Source organism: Monodon monoceros, unplaced genomic scaffold, assembly GCF_005190385.1.
Source record: "Monodon monoceros isolate NGI ecotype Baffin Bay Population unplaced genomic scaffold, NGI_Narwhal_1 Super_Scaffold_11, whole genome shotgun sequence".
NCBI classification, from domain to species: Eukaryota; Metazoa; Chordata; class Mammalia; order Artiodactyla; family Monodontidae; genus Monodon; species Monodon monoceros.
The window spans coordinates 128134369-128150633 of record NW_021703767.1 but is presented as its reverse complement, the minus strand read 5'-3'; the positions used below and the strand labels follow the sequence as shown (position 1 = coordinate 128150633).

The 16265-nt window shown below is 49.7% G+C and overlaps 1 protein-coding gene across 1 annotated transcript in view; it reads right to left on the bottom strand.

Moving 5' to 3' along the window:
* The window catches only part of SLCO2A1 (solute carrier organic anion transporter family member 2A1), a 76236-nt gene extending 61890 nt beyond the window's left edge, over positions 1–14346 (bottom strand). The window contains exon 1 of the mRNA XM_029214854.1: positions 13927–14346. Coding sequence (XP_029070687.1) covers positions 13927–14022 — 96 coding nt within the window. The 5' untranslated portion in view covers positions 14023–14346. The remainder of the gene's footprint in view (positions 1–13926) is intronic.
* Between the last annotated feature and the right edge of the window lie 1919 nt (positions 14347–16265).

The following is a 16265-nucleotide window of genomic DNA, read 5'->3' as shown; positions in this document are numbered from 1 at the left end:
GAAAATCTCTATTTGTCCTCTTGAATTATCATTTAGTTATAACATTTGAATTTGGTGGTAATTTTCTTTCAGCATATTGAAAAGTATTCCATTATTTTCTAGTATATCTATTTATTTTGAGAAGACTGTTATTGGTCTAATTATTGAGTCTTATGCGTAAACTATAATGTTGCTCTAGTAGCTCTTAAAGTTTTTCTGTCTTTACTGTTCTGCAGTTCCAGTATGATATGTATAGGTGTACTTTTTTGTAAATTCCTGTCAGAACTTACTGTGCTTTTTTATTTTGAGGTACCATATGTCTTATTAATTCTAGAAATTCTCTGTCATTTTTTCAGTATTGACTATCACCTATTCATTCTTTTCTTGGGGACTCATTTCAGACTTATATTGGACTTTATTTTTACTGTTTTCATGTCTCTTAACCTGCCTTTTAGAGTTTCCACTATTTTTCTTTTTGTTTTGTTTTTTTACTCACGAAACTATACTTTATTCAGATCTCATTAGCTTTTCTCTTTTTCTGTCCCAGGATCCCATCCAGGACACCATACCACATTTGGTTATCAGGTCTCCTTAGGCTCCTCTTGGCTGTGACAGTTCTCAGACATTCAGACATTCCTTGTTTGGAGGAGTACTGGTCAGGTATTTTGTAGAATGCTCCCCAGTTTGGGTTCGTCCATGATTTTCTCATGGTTAGACTGAGGTTATGTTTTTTGGGAAGGCCACAGAGATAAACCGCCCTTCTCACCACATTAGTTAAAGGGTACATATTTTCAAGATGACTTATCACTGATAATGCTAACCTTGGTCACTTGGCCAAGGCAGGGCTTGCTTGCCAGGTTTCTCCTCTGTGAAGTGTCACAGTTTCTACTTCTTTATTCCTCTGTGCTGCATTCAGGTGACTTCTTCAACCCTATCTTCCACTTACTAATTATCATTTTGTGCAGATGTCATTAAGTTAAGGACTTCAAATTGGGAAATTATCTAATCTGTTAATTAACCAATCATTGTATCTAATCTGCTATTTAACCATTTGCTGAATTGTTACTTTCTGTATGTATAGAATTCCCATTTGTTTCTCAAATCTGCCTGTTCCTTTTTCACAGCGTTTGTTCTTTCCTGGTGTTTTCTATTTCTTCTTACACTTCTTTAAACATTTCAATGTATTTTTATAGTCGCTTTCAAAATGTTCCATTATCTTAAAATCTTGAGGTGCTAATCTTCCTCACTGAATATATGTACTGCCTGTGGCTTATGGTGGGTCATTTCCTGTATAACTGTTTATCGTAAGCTCCTGTTCCACGGACATTGTCTTCTCTTGGGGATTCCAGTTGGTCTGGACTGTAGAAGTATCCCTCCAGAGTGGTTTTGCTCTTGTGTCTACCAGATGACAAAGAGTTGTCACCAGCCTGGAATGAATTTCTTATCCTAATTTATATGCTTAGAGATTCCCATACTGTGTGGATAGTATACGTTCTGCTTCCAAGTCCATGTGGCATGGACTTGGTGTTTTGATTTCTCAGCGGAATTATTTTACCCAGAGGTCCTGTTAGAGATATACCTCTAACCTGTAACAGGGTGGTGGGCAAAGTTTTACGGGTTCCTTTCTGAGCAAGGGACCCAGTTTCATGCGTGAGTCTTCGTGCCAGCTCCCCATGTCATCTTCGGTGCCTGTAGGATTACTAATACCCAATCTGCAACAGGAGTTTCTTGAGGGTTTCTTTACACACAGCTTCCCCTCAACCCCTGCTGGTACAGTCATTGTTTGGGTGTCCAACTCATTCATCATTTCTTGCCCCTGAAGATTTCACTTTCTTTCTTGCAAGTTCAGCTCCGCATTTAAATATTTGATGGTGTTCTATTTTATGCAGTAACTCTAGGTATTTGTAGTAGGAGGGTCCCATGTTTTGTAAACCTATCATATGGATGAAAACCACAATTCACTATAGTTCTTCATGACCCATCTTATCCCAACTAACCAGAGCCTTTGGAAGACAGGGACCTTGCCTGATTCATGGTTGTATTCCCCATGCAGCGGCTAAATAGCAGAAGCATGAAGGTGGCATGTTAGAGTTCAGAGTCTGCGGTCCCAGATGTATTGAGCAGAACCCAGTTCTGTTTCTACCTTCTCCTCCCTCACAAAACCCAGTTCTTTCCCCTCTTATTTGACACATCTTATAACTTTGCGTCTATTTGTGCATCTGCCCACTGTTTACATCTCTCATGAGGGCATGGCCCACTCTGTTTTGTTCATCATTGTACCTCCAATGGTTGATGGTAGATGATCAATAATTACGTGTTGCATGAATAAATGAACAAATGAATGCATCTCAGGCAGCTGTCCTGACACCATTCCTAGCCTCAGAGTTCTGAAACCCCTGGTGTTTATGACATCAGCAGAGTCCTGCCTTGCAAACAGTGGGTCACCAACTGACTCAACGCTCACCAAAATGACTGTGTGAAAGCCAACCCAGGGATGTCATCACATCCTCCCAAGTATAAAACTCCAGGCTCAGGACCAGACCCCAGGCAGCCCTTAGCAGATCCTGTCCCAGACTCTGCCCTCACCACCTCCCCCTGAGGCCCATTCTTCCTAACATGGCACGGAGCTGATCAGGTACACTCACTCCTCTAAGATGTTTGGCCAACCCTTAGGGCTGGATTCCCAAACTCTGAGCCAGTCCCTGGGAGTGGGGCACCAGAAGAGCAGAGAGGCCTTCCTGGACAGAAACACTTCTCAATCTTCCCAGAAAAGAAAATGTTCCACAGTTTTGCCTCTCTTTAAGAGTTAAAGCATTGTTATCTGACTTCACCTCCATCACTGAGGAGCCATAAGACTCCAGCGAAATAATAGATGTAAAAACGCAGTGACAACAGTGATGGGCACAGGAGTGGTCCTTATAGACAATCCCGTCCCCTGGCTGCCCTCCTGGCCGCACCTCTGGTGCATCCTCAGGGACCTGGAGATCAGCCTCCTCCCACCTTACGTCTCACTTCATAGACCACAACGACAGATCTCGTGGCACCAGGCAAAGGTGGGTGTCACCGCAGACTTCAGGGCTTTTAACGGGTAGTTTTTTCTAATTATAAATGCAGGACATGTTTATTGTAGAAATATGGAAAACATAGAACGTCACAAAGAAGAAGAAACGATTTATAGGATCCCACTCAGAGCACCATCTCTGTTTAGGTATACCCTCTTTAAGTCTCGTGACTTTTAAAAATCTGGATCATCTCTTCATACAGTTGTCCATCCTACCGCCTCTACTTAACATTATAGAACGAACCCTTCCCTCAAGTTGAAACTTTTCGCAATTAAACTTTAAAACATGTCTTGTAAATATCTCATAGATGGATGTCCCATGATTTATTTATTGCCTTGCCAATAACTAGCTATACGAGTCATTTCCTCATTACAAGTTTCTGAACAGACGAGTTAAATGATAAAACGTTGTTCAGCAGACTGGGTTTCCATTTATTTGCTCAGGAAGGTTTTCTAAGCCACTTGGTCGCTGTTCCCACCCCACGCCGGGTCCCTGGTCTCAGCGCTTGTGTGCTGTGGGTGAGACAACGTGCCACAAGAGAGGAAGACTGAGGAAGAAGGACTTTCCGGGCCACCAGTGTCAGATTTGGTTCAGGAAAATAAAACAATAAATAGGAATAAGCAGCCCTGCTGTGTCTGTGAGTATGGGGACGGAAGTAGCAGAGTCCTGGCTCGGCTGGTTGGGGTTTGTGGTGGGAAATGGAGAGCAGCCACAGAGGACAGGGTCTTAAGACAGAGTGCCCGAATTGCAGCTCTGTCACTGTGTGATGTGGCAGTTTCCACAAGCTGCCTGCCACTTTCCTCCACTACACAACGTGGACAACATGCACCTCGCAGCACAGACAGTGTTTCTGAAAGGACCTGCCCTTGTTATTTCACTAAATTTGGCACACATGGGTGCCCCCCAACAAAGCAATTGCATTCACAACTAAATATCCACATATCCCCTTATGCTTTATCACACAGATGTGGCCTAATAAAACGTGTCCGTCTTTGTGATGATAGCTCAGAAAGTCATAATTGCTGCTAAAAATGTGTTGGTGCTGAGGGTGGGAATTCTAGATATTTGTGACTTTAAGGTAAACCAATACAGGCTTGAGTAACGCCTGTCCCCACTCCTTGTTAACTGTACTTGTTTATGTATTAAATTCACATGTTGACTCAGTGGGCCTGCGCTTTTCTAGGACACAGAGGGAGGAGGCTGGAGCGGCAGCGAGCCCGAGAGGGCAGCCTCCTGACAGCAAGCGCAGTTTGGAAATGAAGCGGCAGCCACAGGGCCCTGAGGCTCACTTTCCAAGTCAGTGACAAGGTCCAGGGCTGGAGACAGTCTGCTAGACAAGGCCGGTTCTACCTCGCTTGGGCTCGGCCAGTCTGCGTGGGTGGGATGTGGGTGTTACAGCCTGGGGCACAGGCGGGGGTCCACAGGAATGTTCCCACTGGCATTAGGCCGGACGCCCTCCGTAAGGGTCTCTGTCAGGCCCCCTAATGATAAAGTCAGGGACTCTGGTCCTTGTCTACTTGGTCCAGGGAGATGTCGCCCAGCTGGAGACCGGGGCGGGGGGGTGGACCCAGTGACCTGTCCAGGGCTCTTGCTGGACTCTCCATGAAAATTCCAAGTCAGGGAGAAGCGAGAGCTGGGGTGAGAAGAGAGAAAGACAGGGGTAAGACGGAAGAGTGTGAGAGCTGGGGCGGGAGCAGGCCTTGGGCTCCTGAGAGCATAACAAACTGCGGGGTCCCAATCATGGGAAGGTCTCTGCTGGTTCCAGGAAACCCCGGGCCCACCAGCCTCCCTAAAGCCTGAGGTCCCCTCGTGAGTGATAACCAGAGCCAGCGAGGAAACCTTTGTGATCTGGGACAACAAGGGTCGGAGGGCCACATGTGCCCCTCAGCAACACCCACCTTCAGAGCCTGGCCTGGCTTTTAGAGGAGGGTAGCCCAGGACACGTGGCTTTCTGTTTCAACCTAGTTAGAGGACTTGTGGGAGAGGGGAGACTGCTTTCTACCAGAAGCAATGAGGAGAGTGGCCAGGAAGAGGGGGCTCTGCTAGCTTCACTCTGGGGGGTATACAATTCTGAAATTCAGTAATTCTATAAGTGAGGGGCACCATGTTTCTATAGCTCAGTTTTATCATTACTCGTATGGATTCTATACAGTAAGAGGTTAAAAATGCTGCACAAATCACAACGGGCAATGAAGGCAGGGCCAGGCGGGAGAACTTCCATGTACTAACAAGAGGCAGAAGTGGGCCCTGCCGCTTGGTTTCTCCCTGGAAGCCTCCAGTTCCTTCCTGTCACGAGTCCTTGAGGCTTATTTCCATCGTTGGGCACCATCCCTGGCTCTCCATGGGCACCTCCCCTGCCCCACAGTCAGTGGGTGGAAGTCCATTCTTGTAAAATGGCAGTGGGGTGACCAACTTATCCCAATCTGCCTAGAAGTCTTCAGTTTTAAAACGGAAAGTCCTGTGTCCCAGGAACCCCCTCGGTCCTGGGCAAATCGAGGCAGTGGGTCACACTGAGAAGCAGGGCCCTACGGGCCATTGTTTCTTGGAAATGTGGGTGTCTCTTCGAGAGCTGAGTGCAAGCAGTGAAGCCTGGGGAAGAGCCTCCCACTGCAAACATGCAGTAAAGGCTCACGAGAGAGCGAGGCCCAGGCTCCGACATCCACACTCAGCTCCCCACCACTCCCCTCAAATGCACTGTGAATCAAAGGCAAAGCAGCACAGTTTCAGAAGGGCCTGGAGCACAGGCAGGAAGGACATGTAAAACAGGCTGAGAATGTGGTCAGTTTAATTCCGTCCTGAAATCTCTCTGGCAGCCAGTCGGGCAGGACAAGTGTGGCTCCGGCAGCCTGCCGTCCTCCCCCTCCCCTCTGCCACTGTCCCCTTTCCCCAGGCCAACAGGGGCCTCACTGTGTTCTCTAGCCGGCTCCTCTCCTGGGGTGTCCCACGGGCTCAGCCCAGGAACTGTCTGCTATTCACACCCCACACCTGTCCCACTTACATTTCCTAGGTTCCCTCTATGCCCAACAAGCTGGCTGGGTTAGAAAAACTAATTCTGACTTGAGGCCTGCTGTGTTGTTTCCCAAACTCCACCTGGGGTCACATCTGGCAGACGTGAGCTAGACATGGCATAGCTTCCTGGAGCATCAGTGTTACTCCAAGATTTGGGGGGAAATACAACATATTATTTGTAAGCATGTAGATATATTGTGGAGGAAAATATAAAATACACTTGATTCTAGGATGAAACATAAAATTCTACAGAAATGTAATATCCATGATTAGTTAAACCACATTTCCCGACACCACCCTTCATCCCCTTGTCCTACTCCATTGTGGAGACCGGTCACTCCCTTCTAGAATTCAGGGCATCTTGGTGGGCAGATTGACAACCACTAGCTTGCTATACCCTCCCTGGTGCCCTCTGCATTTTAACGGAGGCCTTCTGTGCTCTAGGCCAGCATCTCTCAAGGGTGTTGGATGGAACATCTTTCAGAACATAAATAGGTATGGCTGATGTTTGGGTAAACAAAATAAAACTTGTCATCAGATTCCTATAGGACTTGGTGCACACTAAATGATAAAGAAAGGGTTAGTTTGCCCATATTTATAGAGGCAGTGGTCAGCCCTGTGGGGGTCAGTGCCAATGCTGACCAGACTGAGTGTCCCACATGTCACAAGTCCTGGGGTTACTGAGCCGGCTGGTACCTTCTCCCTAAGCCACAGCCTCCATAGCATCTCCACCCAACAAGGCAACGAGGCTGGGAAGACAGCTCTGGGCGACGGCTGCTCACTGGATAGGATCATCCCATCCATCCAGTCCACAGTGTAGTCTGAGACTCCTGGCCTTGGGTTCATCCTTCACCCTGATCAAATTTAATCCATCCCAGGGAATCAAGGTCCACGAAACCAAGAGTGCTGGGATTGATCGCAGACAACCAGGCCAGCCGCACCCTCCTCTTTTGCCAGGTTTCAGAGCAGGTCTCCTGGCAAAGCTCAGACCCAGCTGGCCCTGCTCCTGGTCTCATCTCAATCAGCAACTTAGCATGAGATGGGAATCTGAGAACCTGAAAGAACCTCAGAGATCACTGCGCTCAGGCCCCAAGGTTCACGGACGAAAGAATCCAGAACTGAGAGGCATTCTGAGGCCATGGGAAGAAAGGGGCTGGGAGTGAGATGACCCTGGTGGGAATTCCTGCTTTGCCATTGACTGGATATGTGGTCTTGGATGTGCCTCGATTTCAAGTATGAAATGGAGATGCTGATACCTCCCTTGCAGGGCTGGCATTACGCATAGAAAAAGCTTAAGAACTTAGACTGAAAAATCAAATTCAAGGGAAAGGACAACCATTCAGCTAAGGCCAGAAGAAAAGCTGGAAACATGTAAATATGTAAGATCCCATACACCTACTAAAAGCAAGCTTTAAATCTGTCCTTAAATCTTCCTAAAAGGCAAAGTAGAAGAGAAACTGAATGGGTTATAAGGTTTGGTAATCATTCCATTGCAGAATGAAAATCAAGTTTTACCTGATATCAAGACTTGCTATTTAGCTACAGTAATCAAGACACTGTGGTACTGGCAGAGAGATATACACATACATCAATGAAGCATGATAGAAAACCCAGCATGGACCCACCCAAGTACGGCCAACTGATCTTCAACAAAGATACAAAGGTAATTCAATAGAGAAAGGAGAGTCTTGTCCACAAATGGTGCAGGAACAATTGCATAACCACAGGCAAAACAATGAACCTTTACCTAAACCTCACATCTCTACAAAAATTAACTCAAAATGGATTATAGATTTAAATGCAAAATTATAAAACTTTTAGAAGAAAACAGAGGATTTCTCCTTCAGGAATTAGGATTTGGTGAAGAGTTTTTAGACATGACACTAAAAGCAGTATCCAGAAAATTAAAAATTGATAAATTGGACTTTATCACAATCAAAACCTTCTTCTCTGTGAAAGATTCTGTTAAGAGGATGAAAACATAAGCTATAGACTGGGAGAAAATATTTGCAAACCACATGCCCAACAAAGGACTTGTATCTCACATATATAAAGAACTCTCAAAACAAAAATTTAAAAATCCAATTAGAAAATGGAAGGACTTCCCTGGTGGCGCAGTGGTTAAGAATCCGCCTGCCAGTGCAGGGGACATGGGTTCGATCACTGGTCCGGGAAGAACCCACATGTCATGGAGCAACTAAGCCCGTGAGCCACAACAACTGAGCCCGCATGCCACAACTACCGAAGCCCGCACGCCTAGAGCCCGTGCTCCGCAACAAGAGAAGCCATCGCAAGGAGAAGCCTGCGCACTGCAACGATGAATAGCCCCAGCTCGCCGCAACTAGAGAAAGCCTGAGCGTAGCAACAAAGACCCAATGCAGCCAAAAATAATAAAGAAAAGAAGGAAGAAAGAAAGAGAGAGGGAGAGAGAGAAAGAGAGAGAAAGAAAGAAAGAAAGAAAGAAAGAAAAAGGAAAAGAAAAATGGACAAAATATATGAACAGATATTTCAGTGAAGAGCATATACACATGGCAAGTGAGCACATGAAAAGATGTTCAACATCACCAGCCATTAGGGAAATGCAAATTAAGACCATGATGAGATCTCACTACACACCAATTCGAATAACTAAAATACTCTACTTCCAGTTCCCTGAGACCTTGCACAGGTCACCTCCCCTCCTGGGCCCATTTCTTTATCTGGAGGAGGTTCCTTCCGGTGTTTACATTCTATTGTTGCATAAAAATGGGGTCCTCTGGTTTATTTTCACCAGAGGCAGTGCCTCTCTGTAGGGGTGGAATTCTTAAAAAAAAAAAAAAAAAAAAAGGATAGCTAAAATAAAAAGCAGTAACACTAAATGCTGGCCAGGATGTAGAGAAACTGAATTTCTCATACCTTGCTGGTGCAAATGTAAAATGTTATGGCCACTCTGGAAAACAGTTTGGCAGTTTCTTTTAAAAATCAACGTGCAACTACCATATGACCTAGCAAATGCACTCCTGGGCATTCACCCCAGAGAAATGAGAGTTTATGCCCACACAAAAACCTATACATGATTGTTCATAGCAGCTTTATTTGTAATAGCCCCAAACAGGAAACAACCCAAAGGTGAATGGCTGGAGAAATCACGATACATCCATGCCATGGAATAGTACTCAGCGATAAAAAGGAACAAAGGGCTTCCCTGGTGGCGCAGTGGTTGAGAGTCCACCTGCCAATGCAGGGGACACGGGTTCGTGCCCCGGTCCGGGAGGATCTCACATGCCGCGGAGCGGCTGGGTCCGTGAGCCATGGCCGCTGAGCCTGCGCATCCGGAGCCTGTGCTCTGCAACGGGAGGGGCCACAACAGTGAGAGGCCCGCGTACCCCCCTCAAAAAAAAAAAGGAACAAACTATTGATACATGGAACAGCTTGGGTCGATCTCAAGGGCATTATGCTTAATGAAAAAAGCCAGTCTCAAAAGGTCACACACATATTTCATGACTCCATTTATATAATGTTCTCAAAATGATAAAATTACTGCGCTAGAGAACACATCAAGGATAGGAGTCGGAAGGAGACCTTTGTGGAGATGGGATAGTTCTGTCTCGAAGCAGTGGGGTGGTGGCTCCCTGAATCTGTACACACGATTGAATGGCCTGGAACTATACTCACACATCATGGCAATGTCAATTTCCTGCTTTTGGTATTACACTGTAATTATGTAAGATGAAATCCTTGGGAGGAACTGGGTAAACACAGGACCTCTCAGCACTGTTTTTCCTATGCATCTATAATTATTTCAAAATAAATCCCTCTGCCACTTGTTCTGTGGCAACACAGGTCACGAATTCATCACCAGGAGACACGAGGAAAGCTAGGAAGGGCTTTGAGCATAGCTATAGGAGGAAAGGGTCTAAGTGACCTTTGACCACCACCCCACCCGTTCCCATGGTTCTCCCTCCCCACCCCCCAAACCATCCCCCAAAACTGCCTCCCCAACACACACACACAAGCAGGGCAAGGTGGGCCTCTCAGGGGACAGACACCCTGGAGATCATAATATATGCTGTCCCCAATGTCAGAGAAATACATCCTGGGGAGGGAGGAGCATATCTTAATCCACCAGGTTGATGAAGGAATTCTTTTGGCCCAGAGGGTTCTCTTCAGAGTGTCTCCCCAAGCATGCATTGCAGGTTGCTGGGATATAGCACTTTCCTCTGGAAACTGAGAAGTTGAGTCCAAGCTGCTGCCCCATGATTGGGAGTCAGAGGCCTCAGGACGTTACGGACACAGGCCAGGACAAAGCACCTCTCCCTCATTCGGGGGCCTCCCTCCCAGGTCACAGGTCACCAGGGCCACCCAGGCCAAGCTGTGAGATTCGTCTATCCCTTTCTTCCCACTGTTCTTCCCCAGCCTTCCATCCCCACTGACTGGATATCCATTATTTCCCTACACTGGGGCCCTGGTGTGTTTAAGTTCCCAAACTTTGGGCAGCAATTACCAATCGACCACTCCTTCTATAAGACAACCTCAGTTTGGCCCCAAAAGTTTCATTTTCAGAAGAAACAGATCTCTTTGAGGCTGCCAGGATAAGTTAGCCAAAAGGCTCCCCGCTAACTCCCCCACCCCTGCCCCATAATTGCTGAATGAACCTGTTTTTAATTTAGAGCTTTGGAGTACTGGATGCCAAACTGCTCCCTCTAACCATGACTGGTGAGCAGGTCCTCTAGTTCTTAAGAATGCTGTAACCCAGAGGCAATTGAGACTGTCTCTAGATTAAACACGATTGTATTGACTCCTGCAGAAGGAAGTACCAAAAACTCAGCCTGAGCCTGAGAGTCACCAGGCTCGAGATGAGGTCGGGAGGAGTGAAGGGGTCTGGGCCTGTTAGTGCTTACGCGGATCTGTGCTGCAGCCATGGCAGTGGCCCCTGGTCACGGCTGAGATGTGTGTGTCACCAGGGCCTGGAGAAAGCCCTGACCACTTGGAACAAGCACATCTGAGGAATCTCCACACGCTAACGCTGAGCTGACCAGTGCCGTGCGACAGAGAGGGCCAGGCGCACAGGGGTTAGGCGTTCTGACCTGGAGGCTCACGTTCCTGGTTCCTCTACACTCCACTCTTTCTGGTTATGTATCCAAGCCCAAAGGACCAGCCTCACTAAGCCTTGTTTTCCTCATCATTAATGGGGACAGTAACAGCATCCAGTTGACAGAGCTGTAATGAGGACGTCATATGGGTGAGATATTTCCATAGTTCCCAGTAAATTCAGACAGATCTGTTGCTGTTTGCTACTATTGCTATTTTTGGGTATTATTATTAACTGTAGTTTTTCTTAACTATTAACTATGTCTCATAGAATGAGACATAATTGGTGGAATAATCGATCCTAAATGACGTTTGAATTCACAGTCTTGTTTGTTGAGGCGGGAACTGACCTCACAATGATGCCAATCCCAGAAAACCCAGTATGGTTTACAAAGCCATTTCCTCTGCCTCATTCCACATAATCCTTATGAAGGCCTTCTCTACCCTGCCTCCGGGAGGAGGGAATTGTTCATGTTGCCCAGTTTTTTTTCACATAAGGACTCCGAGGCTCAGGGATACTTCCCTGTGTTACCTAGTTAGTAAGGGGATGGCATGGGGCTTGGATCTGAGTCCCCTGGCTTCATCTTCTTTCTCTAAACCATGTGGTATGTGGCGTTTTGCAGGAATGTCATAAAGCCTATTGGTTAGTCTGTCCCAACAACGAGGAACCTAGAAAAATGATGGGTCCTCAGGTTGGGTGTCCTGTGTTCCTCCCATGTCACACATGTCACGACATGTGCAGTCCATACCCCCCTGGCAGGGTGCATGGCAGCCACCAAACCTCTCACTGGGAGAAGGAAATCCCTCATCAAATAGCAAAGCCCCCAGAAGCCAGCCCTACCCCGTGGAAGAAATGACTTCAGGGAGTTTAACTAATGGAATTCCAGCCCCCAGATGTGCCTTGAGATATCCAGTCTCCTAGCTGGTTTCAGGCGGATAAGTGAAGCTAAGTGGAAGTTGCTCCTAACTCTGGTCTTAGAATTACTATGGATCAACGGAGGCAATGATTAAAGGAATCTGGTTTTTAGAGTTCAGAAAAACTCCTAACTGGTATGAGCCTTCCGGAGGCCGATTGGCCTGCGCCCAGGCCTCAGGCACATGTGGCTATATCATCGGCATGTGATAAATTATCTTATTTTTATAGATCTTCAAAGAAACTGCTGTCATAAACTCATTTATTTTAGGGACTCAGGGCAGGTCTAAATGGATCAATCTCGTTTGGGGTTACCCTCGCTGTCAGCTGTCCCTCCTGCTCCCAACCCTAAGAGTGGTGAAAACAGAGAGAGTTGCCCCCACCCTGGCTCCCTCCTGGGCCTCTCTCTTTTCAGACCACCCAACTGTTGCCCCTGCCCTTTCCTCCCAATTCCTAATTTATAAACCCCAAGTTTTCCACAATTCTCTGCTGAAACTTCTCTAAACTCCTTTAAATGATGGAACCAAAACCACACACAGTGCTCTCATCAGGGTCTGGCCAAAGGTGAGGAGATTTGAGGATTATTTTAAACGATCTCAAAATTTCTATGTCTTATTTACGTCCAACCATGGAATCAATTCAACCTTTATTTAGTGTGGTGTGGGGAAAGAGCAGAAGCAGGAGTGGGGAGCCCAGCTCTACTGCTAACAATATGAGTAAGTACATAGATGGGCTCCACTGTGACCTCCAGATCCTTTTCTGTTGGACACACATAACTGGCCCACAGAGACCCCCATCCTCCATTTGTATGTTCTGGGTTCCCCTTAATTGTGCCACTGGAGGCATTACCTAGCCCCATCTGATTGTGTGATTGCCAGAAACAACCTCTCTGCACCATAATTCCCACCCTGACCCCAAGGAGCCGTGACCTGGGCTTTACAACCTCCCACATCCTCACCACAGGAGGTGCATTCCTCAGTTGCTTCTGCCCTCCCAGAAGAGACAAAAAAGCCCGAGTGTGGATTCAACCATTCCAGTCCTCTTGGACCTGTGAGGGGGTGGAAAGCATTCCTGACCCCCTGGGGGGTCCTCACCACACTACTGCCTACACCCCTTCACCTACTCCCCATAACTTGCCAGGCACCTGCCTAGACTTTACGGAATAGACTGCGAAAGCCGCTGCTTTCCTGGGGCCAGTTCCGGACCAGGAAAGCTGGTCCAAGAGCTGCAGTGTTGGTTGCCAGCCTCGGGGGAATTCTCAGCATTGCAGGCAGCAGCCCGTTCAGGTAGCAGAGCTCACGCACTGCCGCCCTTGGGGAAGACGAAAGCCTAGCGGAGAACAGCCCTTCTGCCAGCCACCCAGGGTGAGATAGGCTCTGATATTCATCTCAGAGGGACCCCAGCCTGTCCCCTACAAGGCGCCAGACACGGGCAACTCCAAGCCCATTCCCTTAACGAAGTAACTGCCCACAGGAGCCCAAAAAGGTGCCCCGGAGATGTTCTTTTTCAAAGAACAGAACAATTCCCTAGGCTAGTGCCAGGACTATCTGAATAGAGTTGGCCCAATAAGCAAGTACTTTCATCGCCCTGTTTCCTACCCTGACGAGGGCGTGTGAGCACGCGCGCGAGCACATACTCGCATAAACACATGCACACACGCACACACGCCCAGCACGCGCTTCCCTGGCCAGGTGCCCCCTCGCCGGCGGCGCGGGGCCCGCGGGGATGCGTGCCGGAGCGTGACACCGACGTATGGACGGCGAGGGAGGGAGCCCGCCCGGAGGGAGCCCGCCCCGCCAGCGCCTCCCGAGCGGCCGCAGCACTGACGCCGGGACCCCGCCGAAGGTGCGCCCGGCGCGGCTCGGGCCAGGACGTCCCGGGTTCTCCGCTCACCTTAACGTTGCTGAAGATAGAGCGGGGACAGCGGCGGGCTCGGCCCGCAGAGGCGCCGCTGCCCTGGCGCGCGCCGGGCTCGGGTAGGAGCCCCATGGTGGCTGCAGCGAGGGGCCCGGGGCGGGAGGCCGGGCGAGCGGGGCCGGGACGCCTGGGCTGCGGCGGGCGGCCGGCGAGTGGCGGGTGCGGCGTTGGTGGCCGGAGGAGGCACGCGGCGCGGCCTGAGGAGACTGAGCGCGAGGGTGCGCGCCCAGAAGTTTTATAAGTGGCCGCCGCCGCCACCGCCGATGATGAAACGCGCGCTCCCTCCTCCCTCTTTCCCTCGGGTGTCAAGGGCGCTGCGAGCCCCCGCCCCGCCGCCGCCCCCTCAGACAGGTGTGACGCGGTGGCCGGCTGCGCTTGACCTCGTTCCGGCCGGAGTTGTCTCCGCGCCCGCAGCCCTGCAGGGACCCGGGAGGCTCGACCGCCCCGGGAGAAGGTCCCGCCCGCTGGAGGGTGGGGGCGGGAGGTGGCGGGCCCCGGGAGGGGGAAGTCTGAGGGGGGGGGCGGGAGGCTGCTGAGTGGGGGGGGGGGGCGCCCGGGGCGCTGACGGGGCGGGGTGAATGCCGCGGGGGCCCCGACAAGGGATCGGCAGGGCTGCGGGGGCCGGAGGAGACTGGCGGAGGAGCGAGGGGCGCCGGGGGTGCCAGCGGGAGCCAGGGGCGTCGGAGAGGCGCCGACGCTTGTGAAGGGAAGCGGAGCCTCCGCGCCCCTCCCGACGCGCTCAGGAAGGTTTACGGAGTCGGTCTCTGCTTGTTTGCACTCGTCGAAAACCTGGGCTCTCAGTTCCGGTGATGGCTCCGAGGCTCTGTTTGCGTCCAGGACTGATTTATATTTAAACTGCTGTTTGCGCTGTAGAGGGGCCTGGTAACAAAGGTGGAGAGGTGGGGGCCGCCCCGGGCTGGGCCTGGACTCTCTGGACGGGAGCCAAGGTAAACTGGAGGTGCTGTCGAGTGTCAGCATGGCTGCGCCTGGCCTGGAGTGTTGAGGGGAGGCGGGGGAGGTCGTGGACAAATGGGATGCACTCACTGATCTCCTTTTCAGGGCTGGAATAGAACAAACGCTTACTTTTTTTTCCCCAAGATCTTTTCCACCAGGAGAGGTAGTACAGAAAAGAGAAAGAAGGTGACACTTTCACAAGAAGGGTAAGAAGGGTCTGCCCAAAGGAGCTGCAGTAAGGAATCCAGTTCTGGGGGTATTTTTCTAACTCCGTAATTCCTGTAGTTATCTGCAGAACCAACCTCTTCAAGCCCCCACCCTCACATCCCCCTCCTAGCTATTCCCAAGAAAAGATGCCCCTCAACTCCCAGGAAGATTCGGCTAAGACAGGGGCCACAGGACAGATGGACCATGTAGGTTTCTTACTTCTACCCAAGGCCTGATGCCTTTCTGGGCCTGGTCTGGGCTGTCCGATGTCCAGGGGCTTCTCCTTTCTACCTGTGGCCCAGGACCCTGGACACAACAACACACAGTGCTGGAGGGAAAGCCACTGGACAGTGGGTGGCCTTGGGCCACTTTACTCACCCACAGATCGAGGGGCATCAGAGAGGCTTTCCAGAGCCCTGCAGCAGCCCCAGATCCAGAGTAGGCATGAAACTCTGGTCACCAGTAAGCCGTCTCAGAGAACTTGCAACACAAGAACGGCCTTCCCCACAGAGCACTCAATGTGTGCTGGGCGCTGGGCTGTAGCAGCCATGATGGACTGCGCCAGGCATTCTGCCGGCACCCCCAGGCACGATGCCACAGAACCCCAGCATTAGCCCGACGGTTATCAGCACTGTCACAATCTGGATTTTACAGACGATGATGAGGTCAGCCAAAAAGAGTGACTGGAAGTCATACCCCCAGTAAGCGATGCAGCTGGAACCTGAACCCTGCTCTCCTGACTCCAAAGCCCAGACTTGCAGCACTATGCCCTTTGAAAAGCTATCTATCCCAGCAGTGAAACCAAGCAGAGACCAGATAAGGCCCAGGCCAAGGTCATGGTCACATTAGGGCCACCGTGACTGGAGCCTCTTCCTCAAACCTTGAGTGAGTCCTTGCCATGGTCCTCTGACAGAATCCTAGGCAGGGTCGGCCTCTCCAGCCCTCACCGCGTCCTGACCCGTTCATCTTGCCTCTGCCCACTGTCAGGACTAGCATCATCTTTAAAGAAAAGGTCTATTCAGAAATGCCCACGGATGGTTATCTGCCATCATCTGTCTTTTCTATGGGGAGTGCAGCTAAATGTAATGGAGACCCAGCTGAAGTTGGGGCCTCAAGGAGATTTATTTGTCTTTCATAATAAGAAGCCACTAGTA